This window comes from Patella vulgata, chromosome 5 (genome assembly GCF_932274485.2).
Source record: "Patella vulgata chromosome 5, xgPatVulg1.2, whole genome shotgun sequence".
In the NCBI taxonomy this organism is placed as follows: Eukaryota; Metazoa; Mollusca; class Gastropoda; family Patellidae; genus Patella; species Patella vulgata.
Window position 1 is genome coordinate 38,220,933 of NC_065883.2, and position 26,006 is coordinate 38,246,938.

The following is a 26,006-nucleotide window of genomic DNA, read 5'->3' on the forward strand; positions in this document are numbered from 1 at the left end:
CCCCCCAAAAAAATCTGAAAAATAAAGGGAGGTAACCGAAACTTGGATTGCTGTAATCGGATTGACTACCAGTTCCAGAAGTTTCAAAAATATGGATCAAGCCGTTTAAAAAACGGGACAGATGAGGAAATGAAATGAAAATGGCGGGAAATAACTAAAAAATGGCGGGAAAATATAAAAAAATTAATTAAGATAACTTTGAATGCAACTTATATTTTTGGAATCAGATTGACCTCAGCTATTCGAATATTTAGGTCAAATTTGTCAATTTTGAAAATTAAGGAAATAAATTGTCCTGTGTAAACAACTTTGTCGGCATGAAAAAGGTCAAACGATTTTACTCGAACTCTAAATTTGAAGACATCAACAGAATGATACACAAATGGTTTGTACACGTCCGAAGTAAAAACGTAGTAATTTTATGTAATATAATTTTGAGAAATGTTTATCAATATCATATTTTAAGTTCTGGGAATTCGAAATGTGTATTGAAATAATACTTCTGGTATTTGAGGTACAATAATATACTCTTAAAAAAAAGTAGGGGATATTGAAATGTAAATGCCTATGCGGGTTAAGTGATATGATAAATAGTCATGGACACTTGACATGCTTTGAGAGTATGTTCACAGATGAAGAACTTATCGCCATACATGTAAGTGTAAGAGGGGTTCATTTTCAAATTTGACACTTAAAGGAAGAGTTGATGAAAACTGCCGCTTGCTGGTTTATCCTATCCATGTTTGCTTTCCTATCGGTTCTTGCATAAGATTTACTGTTTAGCATATCTTTGCTTTAGTGTGTTACGTTTAATTTGATCGGGAGACGTGTTCGTCAACGTCAACCGACAACACTGCAAGAATTGGCCGTGGCACTGCAAGAGGAGTGGGTCAGATTGCCCCAAATCGTGATTGGAGCATGCCACGACGAATTGCTGAATGTCTATGGATTGGTGAAGCAATTACTCATTATTAAGAAATGAAATGAAATGAAATGGGGTTTAACGTCCTACTGTTCTGCTCCTAACCTGGGTTAATGAAGACGGGCATACGCCATACAGTGTGCTATGAGGGAAATTTTGCCCGGGCAGTGCTACGGCCTACTCTTACATCGAATTCCAACTGCCGAGGGATCTTTTACGTGCACACCAATGTGTACACGGGACCTTGGTTTTTCGTCCCATCAGAACGACTAGACAGCTGTCCTTGTTATGCCCTCCTTCCTGTATCTTTGACAAGAGGAAACCACGCCGGAAAATCGGGATGAACTTTCTCAGCCAATGCAGGGACCGAACACCCGACCTCCAGACTAGCGAGCCAGCGTCCTACCCACTTAGCCACGTGATCCCCACTCATTATTAAGACAAAAATCAAAAATGTCCATTTTCACTTTTGACATTGTATCTCTTTGCGATTGAAATGGGGCCGTCAGATAAGCCACTCATATGAACTGTTTATGTTCATGTGTAGGCAATTGGCCTGTTATTAACATACACTGGTTACCTCTAATAAAAACAGCAGTGCATTTCTGCAGTCATCTTTTATTATATTGAGGGATTAACTTTTATGTTTGATTTACAGTGTTGGAAAACCATTTGAAGGTGATTATATAGGTTTACAACAAAATAGTGTATGGCAGAGAGTATATAAAACTACACCAGATCAACATGTTGTATTTGCTGATACTGTTACTAAAGTTAATCGGGCAAATGGAAAAGTAAGTTGAAACAGTAATGTTATTAGCCCAGAATAATTTTGATGGGTGCCAAGATTGTCAGTTTTAAACTGTCTTCCAGTATGTAATAGTTATATACCTTGTTTTCAAAGTGTATTGGTTGATACACCGTCTCTTTTTTGAGAGGGCCTCGGAGATCTCCACTCAAAAAAGAGACGGTGTATCAACCCATACACCGAGAAAACAAGGTATATAACTGACTTATACTAAATACTTTTTCGAGAAATAGAGATTTTTTCTATTTTTCCCAATTTCAAAAGCATTTTTCATTTCACAAATTTATCAAAGTTTCCCATTTAGAGCCGCCCAATTATCTCTTCGCAAACGATTATTTCTACTCAGGTAAATGATGTCCGTACACCACACGTGCATTTCACGGTTTAAATCAGGTCAGGGAAAATGTTCATAACAGGGATATTGATTGGTTGAGAAAAGCAAACGTCAATGCTTTGGGATAAGATAACTTTGATTGTAACTGATGGAGAGTTATGAAACTTAGTGTATATTTTCACTATCAGGTACTTCAAAACCTTGACTAAGTTTGATTATTTGATACTTTTGAAAAAGATAAATGTGCAATTAATTAATATTTTTAATATTTGTCATCTATATATTTTGGGATTTCGGCGGGGGACATCAGCCTCATTGTTGGCGTGTTGTTTTACCAATCGACTAGCTTAAACATCAACTGGCTAAATCCGACCAAAAACAGCCAATTAAGAACAGTGGTTTCATAGCATCAATCTTTGATAATAAACATTTCTGCACTAAAATCTGCATCACACTATAGCACAAAACATGTCCTATTTAAAGATAATATTTGCAAAGAAAGGACTTGAGGTTTAATTTACATAAAGTTATTGTTTCAGCAGACCTTATTTTTTATGGCCAAAGAATTCCAAGGCGTTGCAGAGATATTGTAACGTATTTGATCCATGTCCATACTTAGAATAATACCAGATTTGTTCCGAGACAGGTTTGCGACTATAGCGCTAGGAACTCTGGGAATATCACGAGCTGAAAATGTATGAAAATGGCATGTTTATGTATAATAAATGTGAAATGAATGAAGTCTTTGTAATTCAATGAAAAGGAGCCGAAAATCTGTTACATGGTCCGACGAGACGGATAGAAATCAAGTATATGGAATGAATTCAAGCTAGGGTTGTCATCAAAATTCGATTGTAAACAATTAATAGAGAAGGTGGGTCAATTGATGAAAAAAGTAAAATGTCAGAACTGTCGAGAAAAAGACGAGTGCGTGGCGGACATCGTACATCTGTGAAGCGGTTATTTAATTCCGTCGTTGAAATAGATTATGTCAATGTTATGGAAGAAGAAGAAACTAATCAATTTGAAAGGAAACTTACTCAAACCAAGGCGGCACTAACCGATAAATTGAAAGTGTTGGACACCATGAATGATTCAATACTAGAGCTTGTCGAAGAAGACAAAATAGACGAAGAAATCGAAGAATGCGACATTTTCAATGAAAAGATTCGACTTAAATTATTAGAAATAGATAGCACACTGTCAAGAATTTCTGATTCAAGGATTGATAAACCAACAATGGTTAGTAGTACCAGAATAGAAGTTGATCCTCAGACGCCGGCTCAGCAAATTCATACCCAAGCGATTCACACACAAGCTACTCAGCCTGAACCACTAATTCAGATTCAGCCTACTCAATCTCAGCCTACTCAACCACAGCAATCAGAATCCAGCCTGTCACAAGCAAGTTCAGTCCATTTTGATTCAAGGTCTTATCTGAAACTTCCTAAATTAGATTTGAAAAAATTCAGTGGAGATTTATCAGCATGGCCAACTTTCTGGGACTCCTTTGAAGTGGCGATTCATAAAAATCCAAATTTAGATCGGATAGACAAGTTCAACTATCTGAATACACTAGTAGAAAAATCCGCAGCAGATGCAATTGCAGGTTTATCCCTTACATCAAGTAATTACGAAGAGGCAATTGAAATCTTAAAGCGACGTTTTGGTAACAAGCAACTTATAATAAATCAACATATGGAGGCACTCCTAAATATTGAATCGACCAATCAGAATCTGAAGGCTCTCCGTACCTTATATGATACAGTTGAATCAAAAGTCCGAGCCTTAAGATCCCTTGGCGTGCCATCAGAGTCTTATGGTAGTTTGCTATCTTCTATATTAATGAATAAATTACCTCCAGATCTTCGTCTGATAGTCAGTAGAGAAGTCCAGGGAGATGATTGGAAGCTAGATCGGGTTTTAGATATATTATTGAAAGAACTGGAAGCCCGGGAAAGAGCATTTACCAGTCGGCAATCCAGATCAAATGAAAGTGTTCAAGAGAAGCTCGTCAGTAAGATAGATAATTATATTCCAAAAAGAAGACTCGGATCTGCGACATCATTACTTGTCAGAAACCCGAATCAGGAAAACTTTAATCAAATTAGCTGCACATATTGTAGATCAAACCATACATCAAACTCTTGTCAAGTTGTAACAAATATATCTGCTAGAAAGGAATTACTCAGTCGATATGGAAGATGTTATGTCTGTCTTAAAAAAGGTCACATTGGAAGAAACTGTCCAGACGGAAAGAAGTGTCCCTGTTGTGATGGGTTTCATCATATCAGTATTTGTAGTCGGCGGGAATATAATCAAAGCCAAAATCCTAGAAATGGTAACAATCATATGCCAAGTATGACCAGTGTCAAGTCGAATTTCAGTTCCAGTCAATTCATTCCAAAGCCTGCAAGCTCACAAGCCACAACATCTCACAGTTCTGTAGCAATGTATACTATTCAAAAAAAGTAGGGGATATTTGATTTTTAAGTGTTATTAAAGTCACCTAATGAAACTGACGAAGAAACAAATGACAAAATGAAATGAAGTTCACATTCATCGATTTATTCCAAATGATCGTTAGACTAAGTAAGGCACAGACTGACCATTATAAGGGTAAAATGATACCCGGGGTCAAACAGCAAAGTTACCACAGCATCACAACCAAGTCAGTAACGGGTAAATCCTCCTCTGTTTGCCAAACAAGCATTGATCCGACGTGGCATACTCCTAATGAGACGTCTAAGGTTATTTTGGTCCAGATTGTCCCATTCCTGTTGCAACACAGCAGCAAGTTCTTGGACATTGGCAGGACGTTGTTGACGTTGACGTAACCTCTGTCCAAGCATGTCCCAGACATGCTCGATGGGGGAGAGGTCGGGACTCAGTGCTGGCCAAGGTAATGTGGTGATGTTCTGTTGTTGGAGGTAACCTGTAACGATCCTGGCCCTGTGACATCTTGCGTTGTCATCCTGGAAGATGAAACGGCGGCCATGACGTCGCACGAACGGCACAACATGGACTGCCAAGATGTTGTCCCGGTAGTACTGGCCTGTAACACGCCCTGCAACAACATGTAAAGCCGTTCTTCCAGCAACAGTGATGCCTCCCCACACCATAACAGAACCACCCCCAAATCGATCATGTCTGATGACGTTAACGTCTTGGAAGCGCTCGTTTCGACGACGCCACACCCTCCTACGTCTGTCCAAAAAATCAACAGTGAACCTTGACTCATCTGAAAACATCACATTGCTCCAGCGTCGATTATCCCAGTGTTGACGATCCCTACACCAACGACGTCTTGCCTGAATGTGATGATCTCTCAAACAAGGGATCACGCGAGGACGTCGGGCGCGAAGGTGACCCCTATGCAGTCGATTCCGAATCGTCTGGCCACTCACTCTCACACCAGTGTCTGTTTGAAGACGAGCGCTGATCTGATTTGCTGTGATGACACGATTTCTCAAGGCCAAGGTACGGATAAATCGATCCTGGGCTTGAGTTGTCGCCCTTGGTCGACCTGAGCGTGGTCTGTCCTGTACAGATTGTGTATCACGGTATCTGGACCATAGCCTGCTTATGACAGACTGAGAAACATTCATCGTCCGCGCCACAACCGCCTGTGTTGTGCCGATCTGTAGCATGCCAAGGGCACGTAACCTTTCATTTTGGGTAAGCCGACGCATATCAAAATTTGTTTTCTGGTCACTAAAACAATTAAACTGATGTTTCCACCCTGGAATTCAATGCCACAATGACTGTAACATTCAAAGTCAGAGTCGTGCAAATCTTGGGTTGGACCCCCTTGATGATCCCAAGCATCACCTGCATTCCATGCGGTAGCTATTGGTGCGTTTGGGCGTCACATGTAACTGGAAATGTTTCTTCTGTTAGGTTCTATAGTGACTTTTTTCGTAGTCATTTGCATATTTTAGTATTATGCCCCCAAAATCAAATATCCCCTACTTTTTTTTAATAGTATATATAGGTTCTTCAACGCCAGTACTACTTCAAACTGCACAAGTTGTAATCCATGGATCAGCTAATCCAAACTTCAAAGGGAACTTTCGTTTAATATTTGATAGTGGAAGTCAGAGATCTTATGTTACAATTAAAGTCAAGAACACGTTGAACTTGCCTTCTACTAGAAGACAATCTGTATCAATTAACACATTTGGATCCAAATCAGAAGTTCCGATGGTTGTAGACGTAGTTAATTTCTTCGTAGAAACTGAAACGGGAACCGTTCAAGTATCAGCATTTGTTGTCCCTCACATATGTGATCCTGTCCATGGTCAACCCATATTGGAAGTTAAAGGGAAGTACCCTCATTTAGCTCATCTCAAACTTGCAGATTATACTTCAGATGATAACGAACTTGAAATAGATATTCTTATTGGGTCTGATCAGCAATGGAACTTCTTCACGGGCAGAGTGTTACGGGGGGAGAGTGGACCAACAGCAATTCAGACCAATCTTGGATGGGTGTTATCAGGACCAGTATATGGATTGAAGACCAAAGACACTCAACACAGTATGATCTCTTTGAATCAGATCACATCTCTTTTTGTCAACGAACTCAGTCTAGATGATAGCCTAAAACGTTTTTGGGATTTAGAGTCCATGGGAATTCAACCAAAGTCGATCTACGATGATTTAGTAGAAAATATTGTCTTCAAAAATAACCAGTATGAAGTACAGTTACCATGGAGAATACCACATTCCATCTTACCCGACAATTATGATCTTTGTACCAGAAGATTAACTAACTTAATGAAACGACTCAGAATGCATCCAGAAATATTCAAAGAATATGATGCTGTAATTAAGGATCAATTGGAGAGGGGAATAATCGAAGAAGTAAAGGAGCCAGCTATGGGTGAAGTTGGAAATGTACATTATTTACCTCACCATCCTGTAATAAGAAGAGATAAATCTACGACGAAAGTTAGAATTGTCTACGATGCTTCGGCCAGATCCAGCGGACCCTCTTTAAATGATTGTTTGTATGCAGGACCTCCATTAACTGAACATATATTCAACATTTTATTGAGATTTCGAATTCATCGAATTGCTGTCGTAGGGGACATTGAAAAGGCCTTCCTGATGGTAGCTATGAATGAAAAGGATAGAGATGTTCTCAGATTTTTGTGGATGAATGATATTCAAGATGACCAATCATTGATAGTCCTTCGATTTACACGTGTAGTTTTCGGCGTGTCTTCAAGTCCATTTTTGCTAAATGCGACAATTAAGCAACACATTGAACAATACATTAAGGAAGATCCTGATTTCGTTAGATGTTTCCTTAGATCAATTTATGTAGATGACCTGTCCTCAGGCGCCGATGATGAAAATTCAGCATACGAATTCTATCAGAAATCTAAATCCAGGCTGGCTGAAGGTGGATTCAATTTAAGAAAATTTATGTCAAATTCGAAGTATCTTTTGGAGAAAATTCAGTCAGAAGAAAGTTCCAATGAAGTCAAATCAGGTCAAGTCACCCTAAACGATGTAAATTCAGACGAAATAAAAATCAGTAAAATTAAGTCAGCTGTCATAGAAGATGATGATTCTTTTTCTAAAGCAGAATTTGGAAATAATTCAACGAATCAACACAAGATATTAGGAGTCACATGGAATCCAGTCGAAGATAGCTTAGTATTCGATATACGATCAATATCAGAATTTGCGAGAAATATTCACCCAACCAAACGACATGTTGTTAGCGTCTCTTCCAGATTTTACGACCCATTAGGACTTTTATCACCTTTTATAGTACAATTCAAGATTCTGTTCCAGGATCTCTGCAAATTAGGAATTGATTGGGATGAACCATTAGATGGAGAACTCAGATTCAGATTTGATACATTAGTGGATGTCATGTCGAAGACAGAAGTTTTTAGCCTAAGTAGATGTTATTTCAATGATATACAAGATCAAATCATTTCTTGTGATTTACACGGATTTTGTGATGCATCAATGAAAGCCTATGGCGCAGTCATTTACCTTCAGATACGAACCACCACAAGTACCATTGTTAGATTTATAGCATCAAAGACACGAGTTGCTCCAGTAGTTCAACACTCCATTCCCAGACTAGAATTGTTATCGGCATTAGTATTATCGAGATTGATCGTCACTATTCAAGACGCATTTCAAACTGAATTAGAAATCGGCAATACTGTTTGTTGGACTGACAGTAAAGTAGCTCTCTTTTGGATCAAGAATCAAACCAAAGAATGGAAACAATTTATCCAGAATCGTGTGAATGAGATACGTACTCTTCTACCTGTCAGTTGTTGGAATCATTGTCCAGGTATAAGTAATCCAGCAGATATTCCTTCAAGGGGTATGAATCCAAATGAATTCTTGAGAGAGACCGTAATATGGCTACAGGGTCCAGATTGGTTAAAAGGTTATCAGTTTAATTCAGAGGTCAACCAAGAGAATAATGAAGAATATATTCCAGAAAATTGTAAAGTTGAATTAAAAATCGGAGAATTGAGAAATTCAAATCAGTCAACAGTTTCTGTTCTATTACTGCCCACTAGAAATGGAAACTTGAATGAAATAATCAACTGTAATAACTTCAGTGACCTGAACAGACTTTTACGGGTTACCTCCTATGTTATGAAATTCGTGAAGATCATCCAAACTAACAAGAGTAATATTGAATCGTATGATAGATGTTTATCAGTAGAAGATATTCAGAAAGCTGAAAATTTATGGATAAAAGAAGTTCAAGTTTTATTGACGACGAGAGACAATTTTGAATTATTGAAGAATCAATACGATTTGTTCGAAGATAAAGATGGAATTTTAAGAGCCCTTGGTAGATTACAGAATTCAGAACTTCCTTACTCAAGTCGATTTCCAGTTTTGTTAGATACAAACCATTGGTTCACAACTCTTATAGTTCAGGATTCACACAGAAAAGTCATGCATGGGGGTGTGAATACAACACTAACTGATGTCCGTTCCAGATTTTGGTTAATAAAGGGAAGACAGTTTGTGAGGAAAATTATATTTAACTGTACGATATGCAGACGATTTGATGCGAAACCTTACTTAGCTCCATCAACTCCACCACTTCCAGATTTCAGAATCAAAGAAGCACCTGCTTTTAGTTACACAGGCCTAGATTACATTGGTCCGGTATTCATAAAGCAACGAGATGGAATTTTGTCGAAGATATGGATATGTCTATACACGTGTTGTGTATCCAGAGCAGTTCATCTCGAAATGGTACAAGATTTAACTCCAGAATCATTTCTTAGAAGTTTCCGAAGATTTACAGCAAGAAAAAACACACCCATGATAGTTGTGTCAGATAATGCCTCGACATTCAAGCCAGTTACAAGAGAATTGGATGTTATTTTGAATTCGAAACATGTCAAAAACTCATTCTTGAAGACCAGGATAACATGGACATATAATTTAGCCAAGGCTCCCTGGTGGGGAGGATTTTATGAAAGACTTGTCAAATCTGTAAAACAGTGTCTTAAGAAGACTTTAGGACAAGCAACACTCACTTATGATGAAATGTTAACCAGTGTTGTTGAAATCGAAATGATTTTGAATTCACGTCCGTTGTCATATGTTTCAACTGAGGATATAGAAGAGCCCCTCACGCCTTCGCATTTACTTTGTGGAAGAAAGATATCGGGCCTTCCAGAAAATGTTATTTCAAATGACTTAGATATTGATGTTTCAACAAGTGATCTCACCCGAAGAATGAAACATATAAATTCAGTATTAAACCATTTTTGGAGAAGATGGCGAAATGAATATTTATTAGAACTGAGAAACTGTCATAAAAATTTTAAACGGCCAACGGGTACTCAAATAATATCAATCAACGACGTTGTTCTTATTCATGACGAACATCACCATCGAGGATTTTGGAGATTAGGAGTCGTGGAAAGTTTTATCACTGGAAAAGATGGTGAAGTTAGAGGTGCGTCAGTAAAGATCAAGACCAAGAGTGGAAAGAATTTGGTTATACAACGCCCGGTACAATTGTTATATCCACTAGAAACTAGTATAAGCTCAAAAAACTCGAAAGTCGTAGAAAACAAGGATTATAAATCAAAGGATTTTGATCCAGTAGTAATTACTCCAGATGTTAGCCCAAATGTTCGAGAAAGACGTACAGCGGCTGTAGAAGGTGAAAAATTGAGAAGAAAGTGGATAGAAGATTTGAGATCGTAACTGATGTGTTGATGTGAATTAACTCTAAATGTGATCTATTAATCAGTGTTATTTAGTATATTCAGTTGACAGTAAATTCCTGATCAAATGGGATATTTTCAATTACTTTTGAACTCTTAAGCGAAGTTTGTTATTCAACAGTGGACTGTAACACATTTTGTATTGTAATTCAATCAGACTATATACCACTATTTTTAATGATTATGTTAACCTGTCGTCACAGGCTAACAGAGGGGAGTGTAACGTATTTGATCCATGTCCATACTTAGAATAATACCAGATTTGTTCCGAGACAGGTTTGCGACTATAGCGCTAGGAACTCTGGGAATATCACGAGCTGAAAATGTATGAAAATGGCATGTTTATGTATAATAAATGTGAAATGAATGAAGTCTTTGTAATTCAATGAAAAGGAGCCGAAAATCTGTTACAGATATATCAAAAAGACCTTGAATCAAACGTTTTCAGTTTGTCTCAAGCAGACATTGGTCAGTAGAATGCAGGAACCTGGTTGGAACATATGGGTGAACAAAATCCTATAGATAGGGTGGAGCCATTTTTTATACGCCCATATGGAAATGTGGTCGTATATTTTCATCCCTCCCGTACATCGTCCACAATTTCTTGTGAACACTCTACAGACTACATTTATCATCAGATTGTTTTTAAATTGATATATGTTGTTGACATTAGTGAGATGAAGAAGCCTATTTACTTTCAATAATTTTCGTTAATTTCTTCTGTAGTTATTACTTTATTGCACCTCTGTTGCATCTTTATGAAATTTATGTGCATTGTTTGATTTACTGAATGAAGAAGCCTATTGAATTTCAGCAATTACGGTTAATTAGGTCTAGAGTTATGGCCCTTGTTTCACATTGTTGAACCCTGTGAAGGCTCTAACGACAAAAGTAATTATCCGATCTGTATAAAATTTATATGAATTATTTAAATTAGTGAAACAAAGAAGCCTATTGAATTTCATCATTTTCCATTAATTACATCTAGAGTTATGGCCCTTGTTCCACTTTATTGAACCATGTGAAAACTCGAATGACAAAAGTTATCATCTTATCTATATGAAATTTATATGCATAATTTGAATTAGTGAAACAAAGAATCCTATAGAATTTCAGCAATTTCCAATAATTACTTTTCGAGTTATGGGCCTTGTTTTACTTTGTTGAACAATTTGAACACTCGAATGACAAGTCATCATCCGATCTATATGAAGTTTATAAGTAAAACGAAAAGGCTGTTGAATTTCAACAATTTCTGTATATTACTTAAAGAGTGAAGGCCTTTGTTTTTGTTTGTAGCACCTTGTGTATCCTCAAAGGAGGAAAATTATAATCTGATCTGTATGAAATTGTCTTGTAAATGCCCCCATTACCTACAAAAGATTAAATATGCGACAACCCTTGTTGACGGCTTGGACGATTTAGCTGCCATGGCCGTATGTTTCGTTACCTGGCAACCTATCTTTGAAACAGTTTGATATGTTAAAGAGAGCAATTTAAATTCAATTTGTTCTTGAATTCTAAGCCAATGTAGAAAGTTTAGAGCTGGAGATAGGTGATTGACAATTCTGTCGCAGCAGTTCTGAATTTGTTGATTTCAATATAGAAGAAGTTCCTACTAAAATACTATTTCCGTTATCAAGTCTTGACTTGATCATAATACTGTGTACACATGTTAGAGTCACTGGGGTTGAGATTGCTTTACCGATTACAACAGCTTGTGACCTTCCAGACAAATATTTCGAACACCAACTGAACTTATTCAATCACACTAAAGACAATACAGAACCTTTGTGTCAGAGGTAACTGATAATCAAGTAGCACCAAAATTGACATGTCAACATTGTCAACAGATTGCTTAGCTGTATCTAATACACAGTTGAGAGCAGTTTCTGTGCTGCTCGGTTTGCAGACTGAAATTTATCCCATATGTTGCCTCATTCTAGGAAGTTGACAAATTGCAGTTGGCAGTGATAAGCAATTCATGAGTGACATATATTTATTTTGGGATTGAGCCTCACTGTCAGCTTGTTTAATCTTTAATTACTATTACCACCTAGTGCCTTTTTATCAGGAAATCAGTTGATTGTTTACCTAGGACTTCTAGTAACATAAATTGAGCTGCAACTCTTTAAAAGTTAAGAAGTTGTATTAACATTGCAAGTAGTAAAATTGTTGATTATTTTAACAGTTCGCCTAAATTTAAGATTTTTTTTTTTAGATGGTTAGATTGCTAGTAGCAATGAGTACCCAAGCCTTGTTGATCTTTGAACCTAAAGCCATGACGATGAAATATAGAATACCACTGGCAGAAGTGGAAAAACTATCTCTTAGTCCTTATTCAGATAAACTTATTATCTTTCATTTACAAAAGGTGAGATATGGGTACATCCATTTTATAGCTCAGGGCCTTATTTAAAAAAACCTGATCAAAACTATTTAACGAATGCAGCCTTTTAATTGGCCCAGAGCCAAAATTTGGGCTATGATATTTATACGCCCACATTTTCATGTGGACGTATATTGTCGTTGCCCCTGTCCATCCGGACGGCCGTTCGTCCACAATTTGTTTGTGGACACCCTACAGGTCATAATTTTTATTTGATTTTGACGAAACTTATAATATAGGTCTATCTCCCAAAGATCTTGGTTCCTTTCGATATTGGCATGTATTGGACCATAACTTCATGGATTATGGCCCCTGATTGTACGAAAAATCATGTTTTTAGCTTGTGGACACTTTAGAGGTGACAATTTTCATCTGATTTTGATAAAACTTGAAATGCATGTTTATAACCCAAAGATCTTGGTTCCATTCGATATTTGCGCATATCGGATCGTAACTTTCTGAATTATGGCCCCTGATTGTACGGGATGACATGACATACCACATTAATGACGTAAGAGACAACTCTTGTGTAGCAGTCAATGTATATTTCTATATGGCATTGGCAGAAAGTGACAGCCTGTCAGCAGTGATGGGATTTCAAAATTTTTGTTGTCAGACATTTTTACCGGAAATAAAGGGCATAACTCTTATCGTTATTTAAGCAGGCGGTTTCAGATGACAATTATAAAATCACATGTCAACAAAATATTCAAATACATATTTAATTCCTGTATACTATTCAAATTTATGTCAGTAATATTCCTACAAAATTACGTGTTGTCGTAATACAACAGAATGAAAGCGTGCCGACTACTGACGTCCCTATGGTGTAAAACAATTAACTACTTACATGTACACTATTCCAATCGAAATATTTGTCGACATTTCTCAGCTTGTTTATTTATTTATTGTCCCCCGCCTTTCGAAGAAAGCAGGGGACTATTAAAATGGGTTCGTCCGTCTGTCTGTCCGTCTGTCTGTCTGTCTGTCCGTCACACTTTTTGGGACACAATAACTCTCTTCCTAATTGAGCTAGAATGTTCAAACTTGGTGTATGTGTTTATTAGGTCAATGCCTTGATGGAGTTCGAAGATGAGCATTTTCCGCTTAGGGTAAGCAGAGATAAGCAATTTGATTGGTTGATGCTTTGGGACACGATAACTCTCTTCCTAATTGGGCTAGAATGTTCAAACTTGGTGTATGTGTTGATTAGGTCAATGCCTTGATGGAGTTCGAAGATGAGCATTTTCCGCTTAGGGTAAGCAGAGATAAGCAATTTGATTGGTTGATGCTTTGGGACACGATAACTTTTAATTGAGCTAGAATGTTCAAACTTGGTGTATGTGTTTATTAGGTCAATGCCTTGATGGAGTTCGAAGATGAGCATTTTCCGCTTAGGGTAAGCAGAGATAAGCAATTTGATTGGTTGATACTTTGGGGCACGATAACTCTCTTCCTAATTGAGCTAGAATGTTCAAACTTGGTGTATGTGTTGATTAGGTCAATGCCTTGATGGAGTTCGAAGATGAGCATTTTCCGCTTAGGGTAAGCAGAGATAAGCAATTTGATTGGTTGATGCTTTGGGACACGATAACTTTAGTTCTAATTAAGTGAGATTGATGAAACTTGGTGTATAGTTTCATTACAGTAATACCTTGACTAAGTTTGATAATGAGCATTTTCTGCTCAGGGTAAGCAGAGCGATACGCAATTTGATTGGTCGAGACTTTGGAAAACAATAGGAAATACCTGTTAGCAGACACAGCATGTACAAATTGTAGCCTGGGAGTGGGAGCAGTTTATTAATAGATACATTTGGTACCGTAGTTGTGTAACCAAGATAGCCTATTCTATAAATAGCGATAGAATGAGTGACAAATAGAATGCCGATAAACCATGAAACAAAATATTCTATGTCATAGTATTTGCTTTTGTGCATAAACAGCTTTATACCGAAGACAACATATTAAAAATAGTAAGTCTACTTAGTGCTGACGTTGAGTGACTAATAAAATAAATTAAGCGTCACAAATAGAGCGCGTGCTTTCGCCGTAAAACGGTGTCGTCTGCTAGAAAGACAAAACGTGATTTATCATCACCCAGTTGTGCAAACGAAACGTCTTTATACAAACTTTTCCTTTTTATAAGCTCGTTTATATAGTTTATGCTTTAGTTCTTGAAGATGCTTTCCAATGTATTACCCCTGTAATTTCTCCTCTTTTATCTGTACAATATTTTCGAAAAAAATGAAACGAAATCCACTTATGTATACATTTAGGTTACATTATAGCCTACATGTCCCGACTCAACTTGCCACATTACATGTCATAATATTATAACCAGGTATTGATAAAAGCATCAATTGAGCAATTCCAATACAATCCAATACAATGAATATAGGCAAGGTAAATAAACAAATAAATGGAAAAAACAAATTGAAAAAGAAACTATTATAAATTAATTAAATATGTAGTATGCAATAATGAATTGACATTTAATGACAGAAAGAAAACAATGAACTTTGCACAACTTGCAGCAAGATGGAAAATAGACCCGTTGATACAACCAAACTCTAGATCTGTAGGCATAGAGCATGTTTTCCCCTTAATATGCTATAATTATTCCATCAAAAACATTGTATGCTTAGACTATAAGTAAAGATATACTGTTTGATTGTTCAATACTTTGTAAAAGATAATTTGTGATAAATTTATATGTGTCCTCTAATTATTTTCCTATTTCGGCGGGGGACATCAGCCTCACTGTTGGCTTGTTTTTTTAAACATAAACCCCATTCAAAATATTATTTTAAGCCCGAAAATATGACATCAAAATAGAATCTTTTCTCCGACGTGATAATTGTCACGTTTACATCTCTTGCAATTTCACCCGTCTCGCAAGATTTCTACTTTAGTTTTCGATTATTGTATTATAACCACGTGTGTGTATGTGAAATAGCTTTATTTAAAATCCGCTTCCACTGAAGTGATATTGATTTTGATCGAAATTGAGATTTTCACAAAAATGAGTCTATAAATATACTATCTATCGAAACAAAAGATCAAAATAGCAATAAAAGATTTTAGAACACCTTTATTTGAACGTTTTGTAAGAGTACCGTATTCTTAAATCTGTCCTATTTGTTAAAATTCTCAGTAAAATTAGTTATTTTTCTTCGCTAGCTGTGGGACGACCGGTCATTCCTCTTGCATAATAATTGGCATCATTGTAAAGCGGAGAATCTCTAGTTTACAAATATGATCAAATCAATGTCGATGAATTGATTTTGAACGGAACGGATACAATTGAGTTTTAAAACCCCTAATAAATATAAACCACCTCCGCTTTTTGCTGTGCTGTCTACACAACTCGTTTGCTGATTGGCCCAGACACGGAGTGAAAAGCATTATGGTTACGTGGCTGACTTGAGCGAGCGATAAATATTTGGTTTTGGCAATAGTGTGTTTGTGTGTTAAATAGCTTTATTTAACGTGTGCTTCCACCAAAGTGATATCGCAGACAATTGAATGGATATAGCCTATTAATTTACAATTTAACGGATATATTGATTTGGGGTGTTATAAACTCTTACAATATGTGACATCTATGTCTAGTTTATACATATTGTTGGCTCATATCAATGCGATTAAAATGAGGTAGATAAAAATGATAATCACTCTTATTGGATTGATGAATAGTTTGACAAAGGGGAAGCAATGACCCCTAGACTAAATTAATTATCTACTCTTTTCTCTCCCTAAGCCAATTCACTAGACAATAGCTTATCTCCCTGGAGCTAATTAAAAGATTATCTATTAATCCCCTATATTGCAGAGAACACAAAATAACACACAAACTATTATTCCAGTCAAAAAATGTTCACATATTCAAATGAAGATATATAATTGGGCATCAAAATGGTCTAACTTTTAAGCACTAATACAAAGTAACAACAAAGTTATTCTTTATTTAAAATTAACAATGTTTACGCACATTGTACATTAGGCCATAGCATGCTGCCGTAGGCATTCGTCTAATTGACGATCAAAATGTGCATGATTTACTACAATAAACAAATTAAAAAGTTAACCTATTTTTTATCCTCATTTCACTGTCCTAAAAATGTTGAAAAAATCACTGAATTTAACTTAGTTTGCTGAACGAAGTCGATATTGAAATGTGGTCGTATATTGTCGGTCCGGCGGTCCGGCGTCCACAATTGCTTGTGGATACTCTAGAGGCCAAAGTTAATATCTGATTGACTTTAAATTTATACACAGTGTTTAAGGTCATGAGACGAAGAAGCTCATTGATTTTCAGCGATTTCCGATAATTACTGCCAGAGTTATGGCCCTTGATCACTTTGAAAAATCTTGTGGACGCTCTATAGGCCAAAGTTAATATCCGATTGACTTTAAATTTATACACAGTGTTTAAGGTCATGAGACGAAAAAGCCTATTTATTTTCAACTATTTTCGATAATTACTGCCAGAGTTATGGCCCTTGATCACTTCAAAAAAATCTTGTGGTCGCTCTAAAGGCCAAAGTTAATATCCGATTGACTTTAAATTTATACACAGTGTTTAAGGTCATGGGACGAAGAATCCTATTCATTTTCAAAGATTTCCGATAATTACTGCCAGAGTTATTTCCCTTGATCACTTCAAAAAATCTTGTGGACACTCTAAAGCCCAAAGTTAATATCTGATTGACTTTAAATTTATACACAGTGTTTAAGGCAGTGATGGGATTTTACCCGTATATTCCGGATTTGTCCGAATTTTTTATATCAAAACGCCCAAAATTGTCCGACCGGGAATATGCCCAATCGGACATCAAGACATAGTGAATAATATTCAAATTCCAAAATTAATATAGTGTACTGAGTGTATAACTACCGTGCAACCTGATTATCGTTGATAATAGGCTGAATTGATTAGGTAATTAAGTGATCGACTATTGATCGTGTTATTTCGTCAACACACCTACCTTGATTAACTACTATTCTGCCTTGATTCGCTGACTTAATCCTTTGTCGGACAATTCATCAAATCAATCCTGAACAGATGTCATTGCTTCTCCTTTGTCGGACGATATATCAATCCAATAAGAGTGATTATAAACTTAATCTGATTAACCCGTGATTTGTCCATTGTCTTACGTTTTAATCTCCTTTGTTTCGGACAATAACACGTAGAAATTAGTCATATATGTCACATATCCTGATAGTATATAACACCTCAAATCAATATACATTGTATCCAATAACTTGTCTGTGATATATTTTCGGTGGAAGCCAAAGTTAAATAAAGATATTTCACACACACGCATATGGCGCTATAGTTCAGTAATTAAAATGAAAGTACAAATCTCGCGAGACACGTGAAATTAAGAGGTGTATACGTGCCGAATCCAATACGACTGATGTCCGGGAAAAGATTCTATTTTGAGGGCATATTGTCGGATTTATGATCATATTTTGAATGGGGTTTATGTCTTTAAATAAATAAATAAATAAATAAACACTTTAAGAAATGTTGACGAATATTTCGATTGGAAAGTAGTTAATTGTTTTAGATGATAGCGCGTGCTACAGTCAAATGCAATTATTTAGCAGTTGGTGTCACACGCTCGTTGTATTTGAGCGTCGTTAACTACGGTTTACGGCCAAATAAATTTCGGGATGTCATTTTTTTACCTTCCGTATATAAATCGAAACGTAGTATCAGACGAATGTCGGATTTTGCTGAAAAATGTACCGACCCGAAAAATACGGTAATTTTGGGGGAGTTTGAAACAGATCGACAGCAGTCGGCACTCTGCCATTCTATAGTATTGATGTCATGTAATTTTGTAGGAATATTATTGACATAAATTTGAATACCGTACGGGTTTTAAACATGAAATATAACGAGGTGCACCTATTTTTTTTTACATATGAATTTGAATATATTTTGTTGACACGTGATTCTTAATTGTGTTTTGAAAATGTCTGCTTAAATTACGATAAGAGTTATGCCCCTTTATTTTCGGGAAAAAATGTCCGACAATAATTTTTAAACGCCCACATTATAATGTGGACGTATATTGTCGTCGCCCCTGTCCGTCCGTGAACAGTCTACAGGACACAATTTTTATCCGATTTCAATGAAACTTGAAATATAGGTTTATCACCCTAAGATCTCGGTTCCTTTCGATATTGGCATGTATCGGACTGTAACTTCATGGATTATGGCCCCTGATTGTACGAAAAATCATGTTTTTAGCTTGTGAACACTGTAGAGGTCACAATTTTTAACCGATTTAGTTTAAACTTGAAATGTATGATTATAACCCAAGGATCTCGGTTTCTTTCGATATTTGCGCATATCGGAACGTAACTTCCTGAATTATGGCCCCTGATTGTACGAAAAATCGCGTTTTTAACTTGTGGACCATATAGAGGTCATAATTTTTATCCGATTTAAAAAAACGTATTATTATATCACCGTTACACCCTAAGGACGGCTGAGTTCGAATTTCGTGAAAATCGGCCCAAAACTGACAGACGAAATGGCCGCCTCTCGTTCTCAAATAGCATAAAAATATGGTATATCAAGGTTGTGGACCCTATAGAGGTCACAATTTTTATCCGATTTTGTTGAAACTTGGAATGTAAGTTTATAACCCAAAGATCGTGGTTCCTTTTGATATTAGCGCATATTGGACCGTAACTTCCTGAATTATGGCCCCTGATGGTACGAAAAATCGCGTTTTTATCCGATTTAAAAATAAGTATTATTATATATCACCGTTATACCCGATTTTATCCGATTTAAAAATAAGTATTATTATATATCACCGTTATACCCTAAGGACGGCTGAGTTCGAATCTCGTGAAAATCGGCCCAAAACTGACAGACAAAATGGCCGCCCTTCGTTCTCAAATAGTGTAAAAATATGGTATATCAAGGTTGTGGACCCTATAGATGTCACAATTTTAATCCTATTTTGATAAAACTTGAAATGTAAGTTTATAACCCAAAGATCTCGGTTCCTTTTGATATTCGTGTATATTGGAACGTAACTTCCTGAATTATGGCCCCTGATTGTACAAAAAATCACGTTTTTAGCTTGTGGACCCTATAGAGGTCATAATTTTTATCTGATTTAAAAAACCATATTATTATATCACCGTTACACCCTAAGAACGACTGAGTTCGAATTTCGTGAAAATCGGCCCAAAACTGACAGGCAAAATGGCCGCCGTTCGTTCTCAAATAGCGTAAAAATATGGTATTTCAAGGTTGTGGTCCCTAAAGAGGTCACAATTTTTATCCGATTTTGTTGAAACTTGAAATATAAGTTGATAACCCAAAGATCTTGGTTCCTTTCGATGTTTGCGCATATCGGACCGTAACTTCCTGAATTATAGCCCCTGATTGTACGAAAAATCACTTTCTTTCTAGCTTGTTCTCTATCCATCTCTCGAAAATGTGGGCGTATCCTGCCTGGCAGCCGCTGGTTTTGAAATCCCATCGCTGGTTTAAGGTCATGAGACAAAGAATCCTATTGATTTTCAATGATTTCCGATAATTACTGCCAAAGTTCTGGCCCTTGATCACTTTGTGACGCTCTAAAGGCTAAACTTATCATCCGATTGACTTCAGATTGATACACAGAGTTTAAGATCTTGAGACGAACAAGTATATTGATTTTCAATGAATTTTTATGTCTTGAACAGCTAAATCCATGATATTAAAAGTTTTGTATACAAAACATTAGCATGGGGCAGAACTTTATAAAAACAAACAAATTCTAATGGTTTTCTGATAATTACTTCATGAGTTGTTGCTCTTAATCAGATTTTAGTGTATTATAAATGTTTCATTACTGAAAAAAGTAAAAATATGCAACAACTCTTGTTGACTGCCCGTACGATTTAGCTGTTGTGGGCGTATCTTTTTTTTTGTTTCGTAGTAAGTTTTATCTGGGTCATCTTCTTCTCCGTTTAAAATCCCGGAAAAAATACTTTTGCGAACACTATTTAGATTAATATTCAGTGCCAGTCCACGAGAAAACCATGCAGAAATCGGGAAGGTGAGGGGTCGGCCGATTCCATTCATATTCACAGGGTTTGGTCATGCCCATGAGACTACTTGATAGCCAAAACCCCCGATCTCAGAAATTGACCATAGCTGAGATACGGCAAACAGGTTTTTTGGGGGGATTTTTACTCATTTTTTCGTCAATTTTAGGCAATGTTAGCTGCTGTTTTTCAGGTTGTAAATGAGTACTTATGAAACAAATGATGATTCGATATATTAGGCTAGGTAGTAATGTTTCAAAAAAATGAAAAAAGAAAAATCTATCTTTCCACTGAGGGGTGCCATTTGGTTATTCCTGAAGGGTATAAATCGAACCCTATAAAGTACTCAACTTTATGCCCCGATATCTCCACTGCCGCGGGGTCCCATGAATTTTTTTTGTGGTTGTTAGTAAAAAAAATAAAATTTCATATATCTTCATACGCATGCGCGATAACATTGTCTAAGTTTTGACAATTTTGCTATTGAATCATCTGATATGATATGTTCTAATCAATATAGTGACAAAATATGGATGATAGTAACACCGTTCTACTGATATTTACTGTTTGTCAATGATTATAACAGCGTCCTGATGATAATTACTATTTTTCAATGACACCGTCCTGCTCATATTTACTATTTTTCAATGATAGTAACATCGTCCCGCTGATATTTACTATTTGTCAATGATAGTAACATCGTCCCGCTGATATATACTATTTGTCAATGATAGCAACACCGTTCTACAGATATTTACTATTTTTCAATGCTAGTAACTCCGCCTGATGATATTTACTATTTGTCAATAATAGTAACACCGTTCTACTGATATTTACTATTTGTCAATGATTATAACATCGCCCTGATGATATTTACTATTTTTCAATGATAGTAACATCGTCCCGCTGATATTTACTACATATTTGTCAATGATAGTAACAGCGTTCTACTGATATTTACTATTTGTCAATGATTATAACACCGTCCTGATGATATTTACTATTTTTCAATGACACCGTCCTGCTCATATTTACTATATTTCAATGATAGTAACATCGTCCCGCTGATATTTACTATTTTTCAATGATAGTAACATCGTCCCGCTGATATTTACTATTTGTCAATGATTATAACACCGTTCTGCTGATATTTACTATTTGTCAATGATTATAACACCGTCCTGATGATATTTACTATTTGTCAATGATTATAACACCGTTCTGCTGATATTTACTATTTGTCAATGATTATAACACCGTCCTGATGATATTTACTATTTGTCAATGATAGTAACACCGTCCTGATGATTTATCCTGATATATATTGAGGAGATAAAATTCATGAGGTACTTCCACTATTTTATCCTTCTGATATTTTGTAAAAATTTATGAATGTAAATTTTGTATGATATTTTGCGAGGGTTCATGAATGTAAATTTTGTATAATACTGTATTTGATATTTTGTAAAGAAAGGATTCATTGAATGTCTCTGATATATTGTGAAAAATTATGAACGTAGTTTTTGTATTACATTTGATATTTTGTGAGTGTTCATGAATGTAATTAGATGTGATATTTTGTAAGGATTAGTATTCCCTCCCGAAAGTAAATTTTGTATATATTTGATATTTTGTGAGGATTAAGGATTGACTCACGAGGTCAATGACGGGCATTGCCCAATTTAGTATTTAATCTGCGATTGTATATTCTTACCTCAGAGAGCAATCTGCGCTTTCCGCTTTACATACAAGTTAAAAAAAATGTTACGAGTTAGACAAACATGTATAAAAATACTCTACTACTAGTACCAATTGTTGCTGTTCGATATTCTGATATATACGTACACCTAATATAATATATTGCTACATTAAGCCAATTGAAAAAAAAAAAGTTTTTTGTTTATTTTTGGGACTTTTGTGAAGATGATAATCACCGTACTTTAAGAGTGTAGGACTACTACTTGTAGGTAGGGTATAGTCTAAATATAGATGATTAACTCGTTGGTCGCAGGTAGAGGTAAAGATAACATCGTCCTGAAAATTGAAAGAAAAGAAAAAATCTTGCCTTTTTAGTCGTGCTGACCTGGAACTCTTTAGAGTGTAGAATTTATTTTCCAATCTTGAGGATTTAGGCCTACATTTTACTATTCAGTGACTACTGTGAGCTATGACAGTTCTCTCAACTGCAGCTTATAAATATAATGAGATCTGTACATATCAAGAGATTTAAGAGTGAAATAATGCGAATTTTAGCAAATTTTCACTTCCAGTTGCAGTAAGCTGTTGTCATACGAACATTATGTTGCGAAAACATAGCAGCTGTGAAGGCATCTGTATTATACTACATTCGTTTGAATATCAGTTTGATGATATTGGGGATAAAGCTTCGTAAAATTGTCGAATTTATCCGATTTTTGTCAAAATTACCCACTATTTTTGAGAGTGTAGTTATAGACATATATGAAATTTTATTTTTTTAATCGAGAGACCTGATACCCAGTTACTAACAACCACAAAAAGAATTCATGGGACCCCGCGGCAGTGGAGATATCGCGGCATAAAGTTAGGGTACTTTATAAGGTTTGATTTATACACTTTAAGAATAACCCAATGGCACCCCTGAGTGGAAAGATAGATTTTTCTTTCTTCATTTTTTTTAAACATTACTACCTAGCCTAATATATCGAATCATCATTTGTTTCAAAAGTACTCATTTACAACCTGAAAAACAGCAGCTAACATTGCCTAAAATTGACGAAAAAATGAAAAAAAAGCCCCCAAAACACCTGCCTGCCGTATCTCGGCTAGGGTCAATTTCTGAGATCGGCGGTTTTGGCTATCAAGTAGTCTCATGGGCATGACCAAACCTTATAACCCCTAAACCATTGATGTGACGTATAAGGTTTTATGATTTCAATCATTAGTTCAAACTATACGCTTAATTGATAACTACTTTTGGAAAACCAATCGTCTTTTTTTATAACTTTATTGATCAATAAAACAGTACATCAAAAAGGCTGGCAGCAGTCGTTGATGGACAAATTGTCTCGCGAGTTTACGACCTTTATAACCCCTAAACCTATGATGTGACCTACAAATTTTATGATTCCAGTAATTAGTTCAAATTATATATTTACTTACCTTAAAAAACAATCAAAGTATGGGTGGTACTAAACTCGATTACTATGATTATGAAGGGGGTAGGGGTATTCAATGTCAAAATACGGATCTTAGTACGAAATTTCAGATATAATGTTACATATCAGTGAAAAGCTTGTTTATATCCCTCTTCAAATATGTAAATAATTTTCTTACTTACCTTAAAAAAACGATCAAAGTTGGGTGGTACTAAACTCAATTACTAAGATTATGCAGGGGTGTAGGGATATTCAATGTCAAATCATGGGTCTTAGTACGAAATTCGAGATATAATGTTACATATTATTGAAAAGGGCTATTAAAAGTTCAAATATGGGTCTTAATACGAAATTCCAGCGATGATGTTACATATCATTGAAAAGCTTATTGATTGGTCTCTTCAAATATGTAAATAATTATCTGGCACATTCATATTTACTTAGCTTAAAATATGATCAAAATTGGGTGGTACAAACCCTATTAAATGACGAGGGTAGAGGTATTTAAAGTAAAAATACGGGTCTTAATACAAAATTACAGCAATCATGGCACGCATCACTTAAAACTACGTTCCTTGATCGTTTCAGATATGTAAATAATTTTCTGGCACACTTATATATATATACATACCTTGAAAAAAGATATAAGTTGAAGGGAACCAGGTTCATTTGAAGTAAAAATGCGGGACTTAATCTATACTGAAAAGTAAAGTCAATCATCTCTTTAATTTATACCATATTTTTTTTTTTTTTTTTTTTTTTAGGCACAATGCATGTATACTTTTTTTTTTTTAAATTGATCAAAGTTTAGCCTGCACTAACTCAATTAGAGTGGTGGGGTGGCGCGAGTGTTTAATGTCAAAATATGGGTCTTAATACGAAATTCCAGTTATCGTGTCAAACATCACCGGAAAGTAAGTTTCAATGGCTCTTTGAATATACTTGTTGTTTTCTTGCACATTCATAATAACACTTTAGAAGAGATAAAACCCTTTTTATACACCCACAATTTTTATCCAATTTGGTTTAAACTTGAAATGTATGCTTATAACCAAAAGATCTCGGTTCCTTTCGATATTTGTGCATATCGGAAAATAACTTCCTGAATTATGGCCCCTGATTGTACGAAAAATCGCGTTTTTAGCTTGTGGACCCTATAGAGGTCATAATTTTTATCCGATTTCAAAAAACATATTATTATATCACCTTTACACCCTAAGGACAACTGAGTTCGAATTTTGTGAAAATCTGCCCAAAACTGACAGACAAAATGGCCACCCCTCGTTCTCAAATAGCGTAAAAATATGGTATATCAAGGTTGTGGACACCATACAGGTCACAATTTTTATCCGATTTTGTTGAAACTTGCAATGTAAGTTTATAACCCAAAGATCTCGGTTCCTTTCGATATTCGCGCATATCGGACCGTAATTTCCTGAATTATGGCTCCTGATTGTACGAAAAATCGCGTTTTTAGCTTGACCCTATTGAGGTCATAATTTTTATCCGATTTAAAAAAAACTATTATTATATCACCGTTACACCGTTATCGGACCGTAACTTCCAGAAATATGGCCCCTGATTGTATGAAAAATCACGTTTTTAGCTTGTGGACACTAAAGATGTCATAATTTTTTATCCGATATAAAAAAATCGTATTATTATATCACCGTTACACCCTAAGGACGGCTGAATTTGAATTTCGAGAAAATCGGCCCAAAACTGACATAAAATGGCTGCCCTTCTCTATCCATCTCTCGAAAATGTGGGTGTATACTGCCTGGCAGCCGCTGGTTATTTTGAGCAAAAAAATTATCGCTATCAGACAATAACCTAGTTACTAAAAATAGACTGCTTTCAATTTATTTTATTTATCGAAGGCTCAGATTAGTCCATACGGAGCACACGATTTCACTGAAGTCATGGTCATCCAGCGAATTTCTTATTGTATGCTGACTTCATTATCCGTTTCTGTTCAATTTCTATACATCTTGACAAATTGTTTATACTGATACTTTGATTTTCCAAAGGAATCGTTGATTTTCAGATTGAAATAAATTTTAATAAAGCACAAATATAAATAATGGCAACATTGCCAATTATCATT

General features: G+C 35.8%; 1 protein-coding gene across 1 annotated transcript in view; it reads left to right on the forward strand.

Moving 5' to 3' along the window:
- The window catches only part of LOC126820653 (unconventional myosin-Ib), a 287,803-nt gene that overhangs the window by 226,934 nt on the left and 34,863 nt on the right, over positions 1-26,006 (forward strand). The window contains exon 21 of the mRNA XM_050548748.2: positions 1,581-1,716. Coding sequence (XP_050404705.1) covers positions 1,581-1,716 — 136 coding nt within the window. The remainder of the gene's footprint in view (positions 1-1,580; positions 1,717-26,006) is intronic.